General features: G+C 52.4%; 1 protein-coding gene and 1 long non-coding RNA gene across 2 annotated transcripts; one reads left to right on the forward strand and one right to left on the reverse strand.

Moving 5' to 3' along the window:
* Nucleotides 1-700: 700 nt before the first annotated feature.
* TMEM37 (transmembrane protein 37) lies at nt 701-6,088 on the reverse strand. The gene is made up of 2 exons (XM_060153165.1): nt 5,987-6,088; nt 701-1,512 (listed from the first exon to the last, which is right to left on the reverse strand). The coding sequence occupies exons 1-2, from the start codon at nt 6,005-6,007 to the stop codon at nt 922-924; spliced, it is 612 nt and encodes a 203-aa protein (XP_060009148.1). The 5' UTR covers nt 6,008-6,088; the 3' UTR covers nt 701-921.
* A 1,616-nt stretch (nt 6,089-7,704) lies between these two features.
* On the forward strand, nt 7,705-18,549 carry LOC132522462 (uncharacterized). The gene is made up of 3 exons (XR_009541220.1): nt 7,705-8,141; nt 17,836-17,909; nt 18,392-18,549. It is a non-coding gene; the product is annotated as an uncharacterized LOC132522462 (long non-coding RNA).
* Nucleotides 18,550-20,379: the final 1,830 nt, after the last annotated feature.

A 20,379-nucleotide genomic window follows, 5' to 3' on the forward strand; every position in this document is an offset into this window, starting at 1 on the left:
GAAAGAGGCCAGTTTGGTGCACAGAAATGTAAAGTGGCCAGCAAGGGTGGAAATCTCCACCGGTTCCTGGTCCCCTCCACCTGCAGGCCTCTGCATCCAGGGTGGTTGTTAATCATTACCTGAGGTCGGGCCAGTCCCCAGTACCCCCTGGAGTCCAGCAGCTCCGGACACGTGCTCTTTGAAGTGTGCTCTAGGATAAAAATGGTACCCTGAGGCTGTCGGGCCCTTACCGAAGATGGATTGCCCACGCTTACCAAGCCAGGCGGGCCCTCCTGGAAGGGCTTCAGGCGGGATTGACAGGGAGAGTCCTGAGGCACAGCCAGCTGCTGGAAGCTGGGGTTATCCAGGGATTACGGGGTCCCCCCGACAAAGGGCAGGGCTCAAATAAAGTCAAACGGTTGGAAAAGCTTCTGCACCCCAGCAGCCCTGAACGCTGCCTCCCTGACGTGACCAAAGCTAAAGCAGGGAATCTGCACGAGGCCCTTTGAGCTGGTGAAGCAAGTCCTCGGCACTGACTGGACACCCTTCGCTGACAGACGATTCACTCTTAGCAAGCCCGGAGGCCCCGGGGGCCCTGCAGCCCATATCCCAGCAGAGTCACTAAAACAGGTGTGAAATGTACTTGGCTGTGCGGCCAGCCTGAGCACCGGTTACCTGAGCTGCTTCCACATCTACTCCCATCCCAGGAAGGACTCAAGAATGGGTTTCAGAATATGTTTCTTCTTGTGAAGTCAACATCCTAATAACGTGGCTAAGCTGGTGCAGCTGGTGGCTCGGAGGCGCCCACCTGCCCTCTGGGCTGCAAAGGCCACTGGCCCGACCACCCCAAGGCCGAGAGGCGGCAGTTCGAATGTCACATGTTGGAGAAGTCCCATCTTGACCACACTTTCTGGTAGAACTCAGCGCCCTCGCTGGGGGGGCCTAAAGTTTTGCAGGCAGGCCCCAGGGGTACGTGACGCTGTCAGTCCGGCTGATACTGTTGATGTGGAGGCCGCTGATGGCGTTCAGGAAGAAGAGGAAGGAGGCCGTGAATTCGCTCCAGAACGTCAGGCTGAGGCCCATGAGCGTGACCTCGTTCCTAAGGAGGGTCAGGAAGCTCAGGAGGCCCCCGAAGGAGAGGATGGAGGCGAGGAGGAAGAGGGCGGAGCCCACGGCCCACTTGTGCCACGAGTGGGCGTCCTCGGACACCTGGGACACCATGAGGAGCTCCAGGCCAAAGATGGCGACCACCACGGCCAAGGTGGCCACGCTGCGGGCCACAGCCATGCCCGAGGCTAGCCCGGGCACGTGGGCCTGCCTCAGGTCTCGGAGGCAGTGCAGCTCAGCCTGGTTGGAGGTGGTGCAGAAGTGCCACAGCCCGAACAGACGGTCGTCGGCCAGGAGCCAGTGGCCATCGCAGATGGAGAGGGAGGAGAGGACCACGGCCAGGGAGGCGCACAAGATGATGAGGGCCCGGATGGAGGGTTCAAAGAAGGACCGGCGGGGCCTCCTTTGGGCCAGCAGCTTCTGGGCCTGGAAGACAGCACGGGGCAGCATGAGGGAGGGCCCCCGCCACAGCGCACCAGCCTCCTCAGGGAAGACCCAGAGCACACCTTGTAGCTTCCGACAGCCACGGTTTCTGCTTCGGTCTCCCAGGATGCCCGGGAAGCCCACCTTAGTCACAGCACAGACCCACCTCCTGGTGGGGCGGGGGGGACCCTCCTCCCATCCTACCTGTTCCCCATCCGTCCTCCATTCGAGACCTATAAGCATTGCCTGTGGATCCAGTTATTCATCGGGCAAAGAGTTCCCTGACCTTTCTTTAATGATCTTTATAATGCGTAAGAAACCCAAATTGTATTGACAGGCAAATCTTGGTCCATTCTGAAGTCAGCAAACCTGTCCGGCTTGGCAGACGTGACCTTGAGCTAGCAGCCAGCCTTGGTTTCTTTGTATGCAAAACAAGAATACTGCACTAGACATTATTAGCACATCAGTGAAGGTTACACAGCTCCCTCTTCTGGCCCCTGGTCTTCCCCAGTTTCATTCTAATCTGCACCCAGCTTTTTCTGCACTTTTCTTCAGTGCGCAGTGATGTTTGCACTTTGCCCTTCAGTCTGGCTCAGCCTGTACTCCGCCCAGGACACGGCACCGCTGTCTGTTCTAGAAGCTTCTGGGCGGGGGAGTCCCTGAGGCTCCCCTTCAGTCTATGGTTTCGGCCCCGCAAAAGTACACCCTATCCTCTCTCCTGACAAGCTGGGCCAAGCGTCCAGTGAGGTGTCCCTTCTCACAGCCCCGGGACACCCCCAAGCCACCGTCCCCAACCCCCAACCCGGAAGCAAAAGGAATGCTTCAAAGGGTAAAACTCCTTAGACGGCCCACAAGCCCTCCCAGGGCATCCTCCCGGCCACCTCGCATGCCTAGGACAAGCCTAGAACTCTCCTCCTCACACCTACTGGTCCCTCCACCTGAAAGGCTCTTCTCCCGGCTGCCCCCCTTTCTCCATTCTTCATGTCTCAGCTGAAACATCGCCTCCTGGGAGAGGTCTGTCTTGCCCACTCAACCCAGGACGGACCCCTCCGGTCACTCTCTGTCAGGAACCGTTCTGACAAGTTTTCCATTCCTGTCTGATGCATAGTGGGAGGGCAGGACCGTGTCCCCAGCACCCGGTGCCAGTGCCGTGCTCAAGAGCCACGAGGTCGAGTTTGCAGCCGCTGCCACTTCCATCTGAAGCTCCCTTTAAACCACCTCCTGCCCAGTCATAACTTACGCCCTTTACAGTGTGTGTGGAAGCAGCCCAGGTCACGCCCCAGTTTGGGAGGTAAGCAAAGCACACAGCTCATGCGTGACGGTCACTGCTGGGAAGCAAACCGAAAGGGGACTCTGGGGGTGAGCCCTATGCCACGTGCAAGTGGAGGCGTCCAGAGGCGGTCTGGGCCACCCCTCTCGCTGAGGGGCAGAAAGCAGAGCCACGCTCCCGGGAGGCCCCGGGATCCTTATGGATCCGGCTTGCTTTCAGCACTTCTGCCTTGTTAGGGTCCTGTCTCACTCTTAAAACCTGAGTCTGGTGGGGTAGGGTGCTCCATGGCGGGGGGCGGGGGGCGGGGGGGGGACGGGGCGGGGTATGTAAAAAGGGAAACTGTCACACACAGGTCAGGGGACCAGCCCAAGAGCATTCACCGAGATCACAGTAAAGCCTGGCACAGCTGCCCGACAACTGTATCATGCGTAGTGGGGGGGATGCACACAGCCGGTAAGTACCCACTGGGGCCTTCGTGGGAGGGGCTCAGTACGTGGTGAGAAGGGCTGGAGTGGCCAGAGGGACGCCCAAGGGCTCGGGACCCGACTCAGACCAGAGGCAAAGGCAGTCGGGGGCGCTGTAAAGAACACTCAGGCGGGGAGTCTGGGCTCTGGTTCTCAAACCGCATCCCCTTGTCTCCTTGAGGCCTCCAGGTGCTAAAGCAGGGGGCAGGGGGTCAGCTCCCGGCCCCTCACTTCAACCACAACAGGTCCCTCTTACCTGCTGGAGCCGCTGGGAATCTAAGAGTCTGTACTGGATTTCATTAGGAAAGAACGGCTCTACTAAGAAACAAACCAAGGGAACTTTGAAATCTCTGTGACTACAAACCATAAAGGTGTTTGTCTTTGCGAGGTTTCTTAACCTCCTTGACCCTTATTATCTACCGTTCCGTAGTTACATTTTGTAGCAGGAGTTAGTGATCCCTGCAGGAAAGAGTAGCCATGAAGGCACCCGGAGGTTATAACTCCCTACAGGTTGATAAGTTTCTAGGATGGGAAAACCCCAGACGCAGGCAACAAGTCACAAGAACGCAGCACCCAGAGGCCTTTTGACTTCAGACATCACGCTGTCTGGAGACAAAGCACATGCCATCCTACCCCCAGCCCCACCTGTCCTGCACACAGAGTGAACTTTAATCTCCAGGCCCTCAGACATCACACTGGGATCAGGAAAAGACAGCCGACATCAGGTCATTTTCCCCCTCCCGCCCCAGAGGAGGGCATCATTCAAACTCTGACACCAGTAAAACTCCCAAGGATTAAGTGAGATCATGTATATAAAGGTGCCCAGCACAGAAGCAGTTCCTGATTAATATTAGTAACAGTAATAAGGTAACTCGGGAGTCCTCCTTCCTCACCACTGCCCCACACCCCGGCTGCCAGCACCTCTGTGAACTTCCAGTGATGCAGGGCCTGAAATCCTCTCCCGGAGGGCAGCTGGGCAGCAGCGTGGTCAGTGGAAGGTCCGTGGACCAGAGGGTATGAGGGCAGCCTAGCCTTGCCCCTGACCCACCAGCCTCTAGCTCTGTGACCTTGGGCAAATCACTTAAATCTCTTACGGCCTGGACCATCTCCACTGAAAAAAAAGAAAAATGGAAGCATTTCCCTTTTTCATCCAGAGCCCCGAATGATTAGTAGTGACCTGTAGAACAGTGTCACTTGGCACTCCTGGGCCACTGAGGCCAATGCCAAGGTCTTGTCTTCCTCTGGAACCCAGCACCCCATCTGATCCCGTCAACCCCTAAGTAGTGGACACTTTGGGTTGCTCACTACTTTTCTCCACATGAAGCCCCCGCCCCGCGCCCCTGCGCTTCCCCCCCCCGCCCCCCCTTCCCAGTGCCCACTCAGCCCAGGCCCAGGTCAGACCCACCCCCTCTTCAGCTGGAAATCTCCTCTATAGCCTCCCAAAGAGTAAGCCCGCTCCGCCTGCGTGACCGCAGGGCACCGGGAGCCAGCACGCTTGCCTTTTAGCTCTTTGGCCTCCGGCGAGCTATTTACCCCCTGAAGATAACAGTACCTGCCTCCTGGCCCCCCGGGGGGAGCCGAAAGGAGACCTAAGCACCCCAACCGCTTAGAACAGTCCCAGGCAGGCGGTTAAGTGCTCCTAAGCATCAGCCCCGCCCCCCTTCTTTCACTAAAAGGTCAAGTCTGTTTACCTGGCTGCTCTCCTGCCCTCCCCACCCCCGTTAATCCTGCCGCAGTTTCTTCACCTCTTAATCTAGCACTCGCTTCCCCAAATCACTCCTAAATCCCGCTGTGCACGTCTCTCCCCCGCAGGGCCGTCGGCTCCCGAAGGCGGGACCGCACCCGCTCCCACCCTCCTCACTGCCGGTCCCGGAGGCGGCTTGGCCGGGACCCCAGATTATGCCCAGAACGAGAGGAACTCGCTGCATCCGGCTCCAGGGTTGCGGTGTCCCGGCCACAAGGGGCTTGGGGCGCGGCCTGTGGGTGGAGTTTCTCCTGTTCGGGCCCATAAGTCTGGTTCGACTCGATTCTATCGCTGAGCCGGCCGCCACGGGCGGGTTACTGCACCTGAGCCTCGGTCACCGCATCTACAAAGTGCGCGCAGCGGGATCAGCCCCGGAATCTGCGCTGCGGGGCGCCGAGCACTTGCAGGCAGAGGCTGCGGGCCGCTCTCACCGTCCCGACCGTCCAGTCGGGAGGTAAGGAGGCGGGACGCGTCTGCTAGGGAAGCTCGGCGCAGGGCAGCGGAGAGCCGCACGCCCGGGGGGTGGAGGTGCGGATGGACCCCTCGTATCATTCATTCTAAGGAGAAACCCCATCTCTGCGAGGCGGGCCCCTCCCCTCTCTACAGCCTGTCCTGAGGTTTCCGCGTGCCCCAGCGAGTCCACCCCCTTGCCCGCCCCCCAAAATCAGTTTTGGGAGGGGAGATGGTCTTGCTGCCCCCGCCCAGGAAAGTTCTGGCTTCCCCAGAGATTCTTCCTCGTGTGACAAGGCGAGCCTCATTTTTACGAGTGGATTCCGTCCATCCTTCGCTCCAGATGCGCCCCCTTTTAACAGGAGGGACCCCTCTGGTGCACCTAACAGAGGAACACTGCGGACCCCAAAGAGAAGCACAACACTCCTCCCCAGCCGTTTAGGAGCCTCGGTGCCCGCAGGACCTCGAGGAGACCGCGCCCTGGGCGGCTTCCCCCCCCCGGACCCCGGCCGGGCCACTCCACACCCCCCGCACCGGGCTCTCGCCCACCTGCACGCCGAGGGCTGTCATCCCGCGCCTGGGCTCGGCCGCGCGCTCCCGCCTGCTTCTCTCGGGGCTCCCGAGCGCTGCTCTGCCGGGGCCGCGGCTCCCGACTCCCGACCTCTTCCCGGGGGCGGGGCGGGCCGGAGGGAGGAGCGGGCGGAACTGCTGCCCCCGGGCGGCTGGTCGGGCCAGGCCCCTCCCCGCCCGCCCGCCCGCCCGCCGCGGCTCGGTTTGCGCTGAGTCAGCGGGGCCGCCGGAGGAGCCCCCGGGCAGGGGCGGGGGCCAGGACCCGGCCCGAAGGGGAGGCTCGGGCCCTGGGGGAGGGCTGACCCGGCCGACTCGCAGGCCCGGAGCCGCTCCCCAGTCTCAGGGCACGGCTGTGCCCGCGGCGCCGATTCCTCGAGGGCCCGGGGCCCAGGAGCCGGGTCCGCCCCGGCGGGTCCGCCCGAGCGTCCGGGGAGGCGGCGGCGTCCAGACGGCAGGCGCGCGCCCGGGCTCTGCAGCTCCACCACCGTGGGCCGTTGTGATCCTGGCCTCTTGTTTCCGTCTCTGAGCCACGGGCGATAAATGAGATGATGCCCGTGAAAGGTCGGGGGTCTTGCGAGGCTTCGGTAAATGTGAACGGAGTGGACTCCCCGGGGCCGTCTTTCCTGCGTCCCTTTTCTCTCCCCCAAAGCGGGGCGTACAGCCCTGCTCGCCTCCGCAGGGACCATCCAGAAGGCAAATAGGACAAGACAAAAGTCATTGTTCTTCCTGGACTTTTGATGGGGCTTGAGTTCTCAAGGGGGCAGCGCACAACGTCCCCGCCCCAAGAAGGGTAAATTCCAGCTGAGACCCTCCCAGCCCTTCTCAGCTGTTGATAAACAGGGAGGGGGTTGCCGCCTAAGGTGAAGCAGGGTCTCCTTTCTCCGTCTCGAGCAGGGAGAGGGAAGTTACTTGGCCCACTCAGGCAGGCAGCTCCCCGGTGACTTTGCCGGGGACGTTCTCAGCTGGCACCTGACGCTCCCGCCGCCCCACCCCAAGCCCCATCCCGGGCATCTCCCTGTCCGAGGTTCATCTGATTCTGTCGCTGCCGCAGAAACCGCGTCAGGTACGTTAACCTAGCGCCTGCCTTGTTCCGTGTGTGGTCAGGACTGTTTGGGGGTCTGCTGCCTGTTATGCTTTCTTGGTAAGAATAGAAAGTCTTGAATCGGTGGAATTTAGAGCGACATGTCAGCAAGATTGCTGGAGAAGTAGAAATGACTGAGGAATGATGAGGAGGAAGTGATGGTCCGCTTCCAATTATTTTATGAGCGTAAGAAAGCCGGGGGACTTCCCCTGGCGGTCCAGTGGTTAAGACTCCGCACTTGCACTGCAGGCGGCGCGGTTAGGGTTCACCCGGGCAGGCCCTTCATTTGCGCTATTTGCTCTCCTAGGTCCCTCCGTGGTGCCGGAGCTGAGCAGAGCGGGTGTGGCAGAGTGAGAGACAGCAGCTCCACTCAGCAGGAGTGACTGTCGTGAGGGGCAGGGGCTTCCCAGTGCCGGGGGTGGGGGGGGAGGGGAATGACAGGGTGGGACCTTCAGGGGCTAAAACCAGGAACAGCCTGGGGGTGAGTAGTGGGACAGCACAGAACCCACCCTCTTGCTTGACTGTCTCTGCCTTTTCTCCTCCACCTGTCCTGCTTCTAGGCCTGGCCAGCGTTGGGGAAAGAGCAATTGCATAAAGGGAGGATGTGGCCCCCCACTCACCCCTCTGACTACTCCCGTCTGATGAGAAAGTCCCAGGCACTGATCTTAGGAAGTTCCAAGGCAAGGGCACAGGTACCGATTAATGAATCAACAAACTCAGTGAGCACCCTCCCATCTCCGGGCCTTCGTACTTGCTGCTTCCTCTGCCTGAAATGTACTTCTTCAAGATATTCACAGCTAAGACTCACCACCTCACTCCCCCAAGGAGGTCGGAGAGAAAAGCCTGCGGTGACCACCGCACCTGAGACAAAGGTCCTCCATTCCCTTCTCCCTCCCCTCTATCACCACAGGAGCAAGGACTTTGCCAGGCACGACAGTAGGCGCTCAATAAATATTAGTTGAATATATGACTGAGTTAATTGTATACCTACTCTGTACCCGCTGGCCTGGCTAATGAGGGACAAAGGAGAAAGAGACAAAGTCCCCGTCAGGGGTAAGATGCTTGGGTTTTAGGGTCAAAATCTGCGTCCCCTTCATTTCTGCTCCCTCCCCAGCCTCCCCAGTTCAGGCCCACATCCTCCTCCTGTCTCTTCCCTTGCACCCCTGGTCCACCATCCTCTCGCCAGCTCTAGGCCCATCACCTCTAACGTGGAGGCCTGCGTAACAGCCTCCTGCTGGGCCGCCCTGCCTCCACCCTCAGCCTCTGTCCTGCAGCTTCCCGTCCCCTCTCTCTGCAGGCCCACCCCTCTGCCCTCAGCTCCAGCTGCACGTGCCCGCTTGTGCCCTGGGCGGGCACAAGCTCTGTCCAGTCTCAGGGATGCTGTGTTCACGGTTCCCTCTGTGTGACAGGCCTTCCCTGGGGGTCTGCTGGGCAGACTGTCACCTCTTCAAGGACCTCCCTTGAGTTCACCAGCCAGAGTAGCATCCCACACACACTTGACCCTGTTACCTTCGTGTTTTCTTCCTTTCTTTTTTTTTTTGTATATATTGTCTCAGTCATTCCTTTTTTCTTTTTCTTTTTTAAATTTATTGAAATATAGTTGATTTACAGTGTTGTGGGCCTTCGTATTTTCTTGATCCTTAGCTGACCTTCTCTATTTGTCCGTTTCCCTCTCTGAAGTACAGCACACAGTTGATTGCTAGGCCTGTCTCTCTTTCACCCCCGCGTGCCCGGTTCTAAGAGCAGGGACTGGGCCGTAAGGCTTGCGAATTGATGGAGCAGCCTCAGATGCATTCTGGGCGAATCACTTCCCCTCCGTGAGCCTTGGTTTTCTGTCAAACGGGGAAACGCATCCTTTGGGTGTTGCGAGGGTCGTGGGGGCAGTGACGCTGTCAACTGCGCCTGGCGCAGGGTGGGCACTGACCCCTGACCCCAGAGAAGCTTAGCTGGGGCAGGCTCCACTCTGCCACTAGGGAGGCCCCTGCCCCGGGTTTTTCTCCTTTGAGCACTTGGGGTGTGGGTTCTTAGGCCGACACGTGGGGAGACCCAGAGGCAATAACGGGGAGTCTGCTAGGAGCTGCCTAGTTCACTGGGCAGTTTCAAAGCTGATGACTAGCTCTGCCTGCCCGAAGCCTGGACTCCTGGTCCCTGCAACTCTCTGTTCTTTGTGGACCCGCCCACTTGCCTCTCCCTGTTCCCTTCCCGTCCCCTCCCCACCTTCTCCCCAGCGCCCTGCCTTCACCCACTGGGTCTTTCTCTTCTCCCATCGCCCTCCTCAGGTTTCCGGAGTCCAGGCCGGTTCCATCCCCTCCAGCCAGACCTCCGCCCGCCCTTTGCCCCCTCTGCCTCAAGCTCTAGCCCTGCATCCCGACCTCTTCCCAGTCGCCTGACTGCAGCAGAGACTTTGTGTAGGCATTATAGTGGCCCAGGGGCTTCCCCGCCTGCCCTGGGGCTTTGCTTCACAGTGCTTTGCTCTGGGCCAGGTGGGTAGCAGGTGTAATGTTTTTTTTTTTTTTTTTTTTTTTTTTCTTTTAAATTTTTTTTTTTTAACATCTTTATTGGAGTATAATTGCTTTACAATGGTATGTTAGCTTCAGCTTCACAACAAAATGAATCAGTTATATACATACATATATTCCCATATCTCTTCCCGCTTGCGTCTCCCTCCCTCCCACCCTCCCTATCCCACCCCTCCAGGCGGTCACAAAGCACCGAGCTGATCTCCCTGTGCTATGCGGCTGCTTCCCACTAGCTATTTACCTTACGTTTGGTAGTGTATATATGTCCATGCCTCTTTATCGCTTTGTCACCGTTTACCCTTCCCCCTCCCCATAACCTCAAGTCCATTCTCTAGTAAGTCTGTGTCTTTATTCCTGTTTCACCCCTAGGTTTTTCATGACATTTTTTTTTCTTAAATTCCATATATATGTGTTAGCATACGGTATTTGTCTCTTTCTTTCTGACTTACTTCACTCTGTATGACAGACTCTAGGTCTATCCACCTCATTACAAATAGCTCAATTTCGTCTCTTTTTATGGCTGAGTAATATTCCATTGTATATATGTGCCACATCTTCTTTATCCATTCATCCGATGATGGACACTTAGGTTGTTTCCATCTCCGGGCTATTGTAAATAGAGCTGCAATGAACATTTTGGTACATGACTCTTTTTGAATTATGGTTTTCTCAGGGTATATGCCCAGTAGTGGGATTGCTGGGTCATATGGTAGTTCTATTTGTAGCTTTTTAAGGAACCTCCATACTGTTCTCCACAGTGGCTGTATCAATTTACATTCCCACCAACAGTGTAAGAGGGTTCCCTTTTCTCCACACCCTCTCCAGCATTTATTGTTTCTAGATTTTTTGATGATGGCCATTCTGACTGGTGTGAGATGATATCTCATTGTAGTTTTGATTTGCATTTCTCTCATGATTAGTGATGTTGAGCATTCTTTCATGTGTTTGTTGGCACTCTGTATATCTTCTTTGGAGAAATGTCTATTTAGGTCTTCTGCCCATTTTTGGATTGGGTTGTTTGTTTTTTTGATATTGAGCTGCATGAGCTGCTTATAAATTTTGGAGATCAATCCTTTGTCAGTTGCTTCATTTGCAAATATTTTCTCCCATTCTGAGGGTTGTCTATTGGTCTTCTTTATGGTTTCCTTTGCTGCGCAAAAGCTTTTAAGTTTCATTAGGTCCCATTTGTTTACTCTTGTTTTTATTTCCATTTCTCTAGGAGGTGGGTCAAAAAGGACCTTGCTGTGATTTATATCATAGAGTGTTCTGCCTATGTTTTCCTCTAAGAGTTTGATAGTTTCTGGCCTTACATTTAGGTCTTTAATCCATTTTGAGCTTATTTTTGTGTATGGTGTTAGGGAGTGATCTAATTTCATACCTTTACATGTAGCTGTCCAGTTTTCCCAGCACCACTTATTGAATAGGCTGTCCTTTCTCCACTGTACATTTCTGCCTCCTTTGTCAAAGATAAGGTGACCATATGTGCGTGGGTTTATCTCTGGGCTTTCTATCCTGTTCCATTGATCTATCTTTCTGTTTTTGTGCCAGTACCATACCGTCTTGATAACTGTAGCTTTGTAGTATAGTCTGAAGTCTGGGAGCCTGATTCCTCCAGTTCCTTCTTTCGTTCTCAAAATTGCTTTGGCTATTCGGGGTCTTTTGTGTTTCCATACAAATTGCAAAATTTTTTGTTCTAGTTCTGTGAAAAATGCCAGTGGTAGTTTGATAGGGATTGCATTGAATCTATAGATTGCTTTCGGTAGTAGAGTCATTTTCACAATGTTGATTCTTCCAATCCAAGAACATGGTATATCTCTCCATCTATTTGTATCGTCTTTAATTTCTTTCATCAGTGTCTTATAATTTTCTGCATACAGATCTTTTGTCTCCTTAGGTAGGTTTATTCCTAGATATTTTATTCTTTTTGTTGCAATGGTAAATGGGAGTGTTTTCTTGATTTCACTTTCAGATTTTTCATCATTAGTATATAGGAATGCCAGAGATTGCTGTGCATTAATTTTGTATCCTGCCACTTTACCAAATTCATTGATTAGCTCTAGTATTTTTCTGGTAGCATCTTTAGGGTTCTCTATGTATAGGATCATGTCATCTGCAAACAGTGACAGCTTTACTTCTTCTTTTCCGATTTGGATTCCTTTTATTTCCTTTTCTTCTCTGATTGCTGTGGCTAAAACTTCCAAAACTATGTTGAATAAGAGTGGTGAGAGTGGGCAACCTTGTCTTGTTCCTGATCTTAGTGGAAATGCTTTCAGTTTTTCACCATTGAGGATGATGTTTGCTGTGGGCTTGTCATATATGGCCTTTATTATGTTGAGGAAAGTTCCCTCTATGCCTACTTTCTGGAGGGTTTTTATCATAAATGGGTGTTGAATTTTGTCAAAAGCTTTCTCTGCATCTATTGAGATGATCATATGGTTTTTCTCCTTCAGTTTGTTAATATGGTTTATCACATTGATAGATTTGCGTATATTGAAGAATCCTTGCATTCCTGGAATAAACCCCACTTGATCATGGTGTATGATCCTTTTAATGTGCTGTTGGATTCTGTTTGCTAGTATTTTGTTGAGGATTTTTGCATCTATGTTCATCAGTGATATTGGCCTGTAGTTTTCTTTCTTTGTGACATCCTTGTCTGGTTTTGGTATCAAGGTGATGGTGGCCTCGTAGAAGGAGTTTGGGAGTGTTCCTCCCTCTGCTATATTTTGGAAGAGTTTGAGAAGGATAGGTGTTAGCTCTTCTCTAAATGTTTGATAGAATTCGCCTGTGAAGCCATCTGGTCCTGGGCCTTTCTTTGTTGGAAGATTTTTAATCACAGTTTCAATTTCAGTGCTTGTGATTGGTCTGTTCATATTTTCTATTTCTTCCTGATTCAGTCTTGGCAGGTTGTGCATTTCCAAGAATTTGTCCATTTCTTCCAGATTGTCCATTTTATTGGCATAGAGTTGCTTGTAGTAATCTCTCATGATCTCTTTTATTTCTGCAGTGTCAGTTGTTACCTCTCCTTTTTCATTTCTAATTCTATTGATTTGAGTCTTCTCCCTTTATTTCTTGATGAGTCTGGCTAGTGGTTTATCTATTTTGTTTATCTTCTCAAAGAACCAGCTTTTAGTTTTATTGATCTTTGCTATTGTTTCCTTCATTTCTTTTTCATTTATTTCTGATCTGATTTTTATGATTTCTTTCCTTCTGCTAACTTTGGGGGTTTTTTGTTCTTCTTTCTCTAATTGCTTGAGGTGCAAGGTTAGGTTGTTTATTCGAGATGTTTCCTGCTTCTTAAGGTGGGCTTGTATTGCTATAAACTTCCCCCTTAGAACTGCTTTTGCTGCATCCCACAGGTTTTGGGTCGTTGTGTCTCCATTGTCGTTTGTTTCTAGGTATTTTTTGATTTCCTCTTTGATTTCTTCAGTGGTCACTTCATTATTAAGTAGTGTATTGTTTAGCCTCCATGTGTTTGTATTTTTTACAGATCTTTTCCTGTAATTGATATCTAGTCTCATGGCGTTGTGGTCAGAAAAGATACTTGATACAATTTCAATTTTCTTAAATTTACCAAGGCTTGATTTGTGACCCAAGATATGATCTATCCTGGAGAATGTTCCATGAGCACTTGAGAAAAATGTGTATTCTGTTGTTTTTGGATGGAATGTCCTATAAATATCAATTAACTCCATCTCGTTTAATGTATCATTTAAAGCTTGTGTTTCCTTATTTATTTTCATTTTGGATGATCTGTCCATTGGTGAAAGTGGGGTGTTAAAGTCCCCTACTACGAATGTGTTACTGTCGATTTCCCCTTTTATGGTTGTCAGTATTTGCCTTATGTATTGAGGTGCACCTAAGTTGGGTGCATAAATATTTACAATTGTTATATCTTCCTCTTGGATCGATCCCTTGATCATTATGTAGTGTCCTTCTTTGTCTCTTCTAATAGTCTTTGTTTTAAAGTCTATTTTGTCTGATATGAGAATTGCTACTCCAGCTTTCTTTTGGTTTCCATTTGCATGAAATACCTTTTTCCATCCCCTTACTTTCAGTCTGTATGTGTCTCTAGGTCTGAAGTGGGTCTCTTGTAGACAGCAAATATATGGGTCTTGTTTTTGTATCCATTCAGCCAATCTGTGTCTTTTGGTGGGAGCATTTAGTCCATTTACATTTAAGGTAATTATCGATATGTGTGTTCCTATTCCCATTTTCTTAATTGTTTTGGGTTCGTTATTGTAGGTCCTTTCCTTCTTTTGTGTTTCTTGCCTAGAGAAGTTCCTTTAGCAGTTGTTGTAGAGCTGGTTTGGTGGTGCTGAACTCTCTCAGCTTTTGCTTGTGTGTAAAGGTTTTAATTTCTCCATCAAATCTGAATGAGATCCTTGCTGGGTAAAGTAATCTTGGTTGCAGGTTTTTCTCCTTCAACACTTTCAATATGTCCTGCCACTCCCTTCTGGCTTGCAGAGTTTCTGCTGAAAGATCAGCTGTTAACCTTATGGGGATTCCCTTGTGTGTTATTTGTTGTTTTTCCCTTGCTGCTTTTAATATGTTTTCTTTGTATTTAATTTTTGACAGTTTGATTAATATGTGTCTTGGCGTATTTCTCCTTGGATTTATCCTGTATGGGACTCTCTGTGCTTCCTGGACTTGATTAACTATTTCCTTTCCCATATTAGGGAAGTTTTCAACTATAATCTCTTCAAATATTTTCTCAGTCCCTTTCTTTTTCTCTTCTTCTTCTGGAACCCCTATAATTCGAATGTTGGTGCGTTTAATGTTGTCCCAGAGGTCTCTGAGACTGTCCTCAGTTCTTTTCATTCTTTTTTCTTTATTCTGCTCTGCAGTAGTTATTTCCACTATTTTATCTTCCAGGTCACTTATCCGTTCTTCTGCCTCAGTTATTCTGCTATTGATCCCATCTAGAGTACTTTTAATTTCATTTATTGTGTTGTTCATCGTTGCTTGTTTCATCTTTAGTTCTTCTAGGTCCTTGTTAACTGATTCTTGCAATTTGTCCATTCTATTGTCCATTCTGTCTCCAAGATTTCGGATCAACCTTACTATCATTATTCTGAATTCTTTTTCAGGTAGACTGCCTATTTCCTCTTCATTTGTTAGGTCTGGTGGGTTTTTATCTTGCTCCTTCATCTGCTGTGTGTTTTTCTGTCTTTTCATTTTGCTTATCTTACTGTGTTTGGGGTCTCCTTTTTTGCAGGCTGAAGGGTCGTAGTTCCTGTTGTTTTTTGTGTCTGTCCCCAGTGGCTAAGGTTGGTTCAGTGGGTTGTGTAGGCTTCCTGGTGGAGGGTACTAGTGCCTGTGTTCTGGTGGATGAGGCTGGATCTTGTCTTTCTGGTGGGCAGGTCCACGTCTGGTGGTGTGTTTTGGGGTGTCTGTAGACTTACTATGATTTTGGGCAGCCTCTCTGCTAATGGGTGGGGTTGTGTTCCTGTCTTGCTAGTTGTTTGGCATAGGATGTCCAGCCCTGTAGCTTGCTGGTCGTTGAGTGAAGCTGGGTGCTGGCGTTGAGATGGAGATCTCTCCGAGATTTTTGCTGTTTGATATTATGTGCAGCTGGGAGGCCTCTTGTGGACCAGTGTCCTGAAGTTGGCTCTCCCACCTCAGAGGCACAGCACTGACTCCTGGCTGCAGCACCAAGAGCCTTTCATCCACAGGGCTCCTTAATTTGGGATGATTCGTTGTCTATTCAGGTATTCCACAGATGCAGGGTATATCAAGTTGATTGTGGAGCTTTAATCCGCTGCTTCTGAGGCTGCTGGGAGAGATTTCCCTTTCTCTTCTTTGTTCTCACAGTTCCCAGGGGCTCAGCTTTGGATTTGGCCCCGCCTGTGCGTGTAGGTCGCCGGAGGGCGTCTGTTCTTTGCTCAGACAGGACGGGGTTAAAGGAGCCGCTGATTCGGAGGCTCTGGCTCACCCAGGCCGGGAGGTAGGGAGGGTCACGGAGTGCGGGGCGGGCCTGCAGCGGCAGAGGCCGGCGTGACGCTGCAGCCTGAGGGCGCAGTGCGCTCTCCCGGGGGAGCCGTCCCTGGATCCCGGGACCCTGGCAGTGGCGGGCTGCACAGGCTCCCCGGAAGGGCGTGTGGCTAGTGACCTGTGCTCGCACACAGGCCTCCTGACGGCAGCAGCAGCAGCGGCCTCAGCGTCCCATGTCCGTCTCTGGGCTCCGCAATCTTAGCCGCGGCTCGCGCCCGTCCCTGGAGCCCTCTCAAGCAGCGCTCTTAATCCCCTCTCCTCGTGCACCAGGAAACAAAGAGGGACGTAAAAGTCTCTTGCCTCTTCGGCAGGTCCAGACCCCTCCCCGGACTCTCTCCCGGCCAGCCGCGGCGCACCAACGCCCTGCAGGCTGTGTTCACGCCGCCAACCTCAGTCCTCTCCCGGCGCTCCGACAAAAGCCGGAGCCTCAGCTCCCAGTCCCGCCCGCCCCGGCGGGCGAGCAGACAAGCCTCTCGGCTGGTGAGTGCCGGTCGGCCCGATCCTCTGCGCTGGAATCTGTCCGCTTTGCCCTCCGCACCCCTGTTGCTGTGCTCTCCTCCGCGGCTCCCAAGCTCCCCCACTCCGCCTCCCGAAGTCTCCACCCGCGAAGGGGCTTCCTAGTGTGTGGACACTTTTCCTCCTTCACAGCTCTCTCCCGCTGGTGCAGGACCCGTCCCTATCCTTTTGTCTCTGTTTAGTTTTTTCTTTTGCCCTAACCAGGTACGTGGGGGGTTCCTTGCCTTTTGGGAGGTCTGAGGTCTTCTGCCAGCGTTCAGTAGGTGCTCCGTAGGAGTTGTTCCACGCGTAGATGTACTTCTGGTGTATCTGTGGAGAGGAAGGTGATCTCCGCGTCTTACTCTTCCGCCATCTTCCCGGAAGTCCAGGTGTAATGTTTATGCTGCGGGTGAGGGTGTCGCCTCAGGGGACCCCACGGCACCAGTTCCCCACCAGGGCAAGGGCGGTGGGGAAGGGGACTGACCGGTTGAAGGGATGAACGGATGCAGCAGGGATGTAGGTGGGCTCAGAGGGTGTCCTTTCTGTAGGGTCTCCCCTTTCTACAGGCAAGTCCATCCTGGAGATGGGTGCCCCTCCAGGGCACCAGGACCTGCAGATTTCCAGGCAGAGTTGGGGAGACTTCTAGCACCTTCTTTGCAGGCGTGGACCCTGGAGTTGTCAGCGCACTTTGAGACACTCCGTCTCTAGGCGATGGTCCCCGTAACTAGGCACACCCAGGGCAGCTGTAGAGAGCAGACTGACAGCCCGTCCCTTCCCAAGAGGGGCCGGTGCTCTTCCTTAACCAGGGCACCCCGCCTGCCGGATCAAAGGGTCCAGGAAGCAAAATTAGACACCGGGAATTGGTGGTGAGCACGGAATGATGACAAGAGAAGTTAAAAGCTGAGGCAGGGCTTTGCCTAGGCTCTGGGAAGCCCAGGAAATACCCATCACCCCGTTTATTAGCTTTGACCTTTACAAGGAAGGCATGCTGTCACAGGGGCCAGAGGAGTGAGAAGGGAGGGAGGGATGGTCCCCCACAGGGGCGTGGAGGGCTGGTCAGAGGGGATCCTGCAGGCCTGAACCAGCAGGGTCTGGGCGTCTGGCCACTTACCACCTCAGTCTGTAGACGTGTTAAAAGCAAAGAAGTGTTGTCAATTCAAAAACTGGGAGGTTTGGAGCTTCCCTGGTGGTCCAGTGGTTGAGACTCTGCGCTTCCACTGCAGGGGCCACGGGCTCAATCCGTGGTTGGGGAATTAAGATCCCGCATGCCGCACGGGGTGGCCAAAAAATTAAAGTAAAATAAAATAAATTGGGAGGTTTTACACTAGATTCTGGATTTATTGGCTTCTCTTGAAAATGAGACAGTTTGGACCCTGAGGGTCCCTTTTCTGCATGGGAACAGTGGCCACTTTGGGTGACTGCCCTTTGCATGGACTGTGCTCTGGGGAGCCCCGCAGTTTTACCGTCCCCCCCGTTCTGTTCACTCTTCTGTGTTGCCTGCCTGGCCCTCGTAGGATTTCCCTTTATAAGCCCAGCTCTGTGTTGTGCTGGTAAATAACCCAGCCATGCTTTCAGGGTCTGTTTCCACGCTACCACCACTGCCTTCCTGGCTGGCCCCAGTTTTTGTTCCCCGTAACTCTGCCCCCCCCCCGCGCCCCAGACCAGTCTTTCCTGCCCAGATTCCAGACCCTCCTGCTGCAGCCCTCACCCCGATGCCAATGATCTCCCCCTTCTGGGTTCAGGTTCCCGGAGAATCTCCTTAGTCGAGGAAAACGAGGCTGCTCGGTGTAAAGGGAAGCAGATGGTCTGAGCACTGGTGAGTCTGGGGCTAGGGGCCCGTCCTGGTCCAGAAAAGCTGTAACCAAGGGCTGGGGGCAGGCAGCCTCCTGGGCGGCAGGGGCTTCGGGCGAGAGCACAATGAGGCGGGGGCTGTGCACTCGACAGAGAGCCCCTCCCTGGAGTCATCGTGGCTCCCGCCATAAGCCCCCTCCCCTGGAGTGCGCCGGGGGTGCACTGACCGGCCAGGCCTCTGGGACCGCGCTCTTTGCCAGCCTGCAAGCCGACCACTTCCTTTTCATCTGGTATCACTTTGTCGGTGGTGAGGGGACCCTTCCTCCTCTCTTCCAACTTTGCCCTGGATGATATTTTGTCTCTGATCTTATGAATTGATTTTTTAAATACATTTCAAGAATTCTAAATGCGACATTCTCCAGCTCCTATGTATTTTCTGGATATTTATGTGATTCTCAAACTTTTCCAGTAAATTACCCCCCCATCTTTTGTTTTGTTGGACCCCAGTTCCGAGCCCAGCCAACCATTCTCAGATCACAGCACGCGGGCATCCTTGAATCCAGGTCCTCCTGAAGTTTATTTTCCGTTTTTCATTCGCGCAGTGGCACCACCTCTAATGTGTCTGATGTATATCCTTAACCATTGTGTATCCTTGTATGTGTGTGTGTGTGATTTTTGCTTTCCTAAGTGGCATTATGCTATAAATCTTGTTCTGTTTCCTACTATTCTCACCCAACAGCATGATTTGAGGCCACCCCTGTTGGTATATGTGTAAATCTAATTCAGGGTTTTACACATGATAGGTTGGGTCCCAGTAGCGGCTGGTGAGATCAATTCGACAGGGGCATAATCACCACTTATAATAAATGAATACAATGTAATAGGCAATATCAGAGTGCCTCAAACATAATTAGGGTAAATGTTGTTTCATGAATTTTTTTTTCAAAAAGAGATAGATACAGGTTGCAAAGTAAAAAGTATTTCTTAGGTGGGTCCCAGGAAAGTTTGAATGGTCTGGTTCATTGCTTCTTTTTTTTTTTTTTTTTTGCGGTCCGTGGGCCTCTCACTGTTGTGGCCTCTCCCACCACGGAGCACAGGCTCTGGACGCGCAGGCTCAGCGGCCACGGCTCACGGGCCCAGCCGCTCCGCGGGACGTGTGATCTTCCCGGACCGGGGCACGAACCCGTGTCCCCTGCATCGGCAGGTGGACTCTCAACCACTGCGCCACCAGGGAAACCCCAGATCACTCTTTATCTTGACTTACATTGCTAACTATATGGATGGACATTGTAATAACATGTAATTCTTTTTTTAAAAAAATGAATTTATTTATTTAGTTTTGGCTGCGTTCTGTCTTTGTTGCTGCACGCGGGCTTTCTCTTGTTGAGGCGAGCAGGGGCTTCTCATTGAGGTGGATTCTCTTGTTGCAGAGCACGGGCTGTAGGCGCGCAGGCTTCAGTAGTGTGGCACGTGGACCCAGAAGTTGTGGCGCATGGGCTTAGCTGTTCCGCGTCATGTGGGATCTTCCCTGACCAGGGCTCAAACCCGTGTCCGCTGCACAGGCAGGCGGATTCTTAACCACTGCACCACCAGGGAAGTCCCTGTGGCTTTTTACTGTTGATGTGACCCTGGTCTCCTGGCTGAAGGAGGGCTTGTCAGGTTCCTCCACTATAAAGTTCCTCTTTCCCCCAGTCCATTCTGTCTGTACCATTTGCAAGGGTGTCACTAGGCACAGCCCATGTTTAAGGGGTGGGAAGCTGTGCTCCACATCCCTGGCAGTTATAACATTTATATTAATTTTTTGGGTTTATGCCTGAAAGATTCCCACGCTCCCATATTATCTATTTATTTTTTCCAGAAAAATAGCTATAAAATTGACTGTGAGTTTACGAAACGATGCTCCGCCTCGGTAATGATCGGAGGGATGCTGGATGCAACCATCTATGCCTTGAATAGTGTCTGGCACGTAGTCTGTGCTCCGTAAATATTTGTAAATATTTGTCAGTGAGTAAGACATGCAGAGTGTCACCGGTGGCAAAGCAGAGTGAAGAGCAAGGGAACATGCCACAAGGAAGGGACGTGCCTGGCACTTTTGAGGACCCTCAGGAATGCTGTGTGTTTGAAGTTAAGTGAGCAGGGGACAGAGTCCTGGGGGTTGTGAACAGGCTTGTCAGCCGTTGAAAGGACTTTGGCTTCTACTCTGGGTGAAATGCCCGGGAAGGGTTTTAAGCAGAGGAGGGACGTCATCTGACTTACTCTGGCTGCTGTCCCACAAATGGTCTGAAGGGGCAAAAGGAGAATCAGGGGGCCGATTAGGAGACTGCCATAGTGAACCAGGTGGAGCTCAGGCAGGTTGTAGGTGCGTCTTTGCAGGTTCAGTAAGGGCCAGCCCCACAGGTGTGACACTTCTGCTGTCACACTGGGTCCTTTGCTCAGAGAAGCCTGTGCTTGTTTTCATGCTCTGCTGTCACCGTCTTGAAATATTTTTTCCGGCT

Source organism: Lagenorhynchus albirostris, chromosome 6 (genome assembly GCF_949774975.1).
Source record: "Lagenorhynchus albirostris chromosome 6, mLagAlb1.1, whole genome shotgun sequence".
Classification (NCBI taxonomy): domain Eukaryota; kingdom Metazoa; phylum Chordata; class Mammalia; order Artiodactyla; family Delphinidae; genus Lagenorhynchus; species Lagenorhynchus albirostris.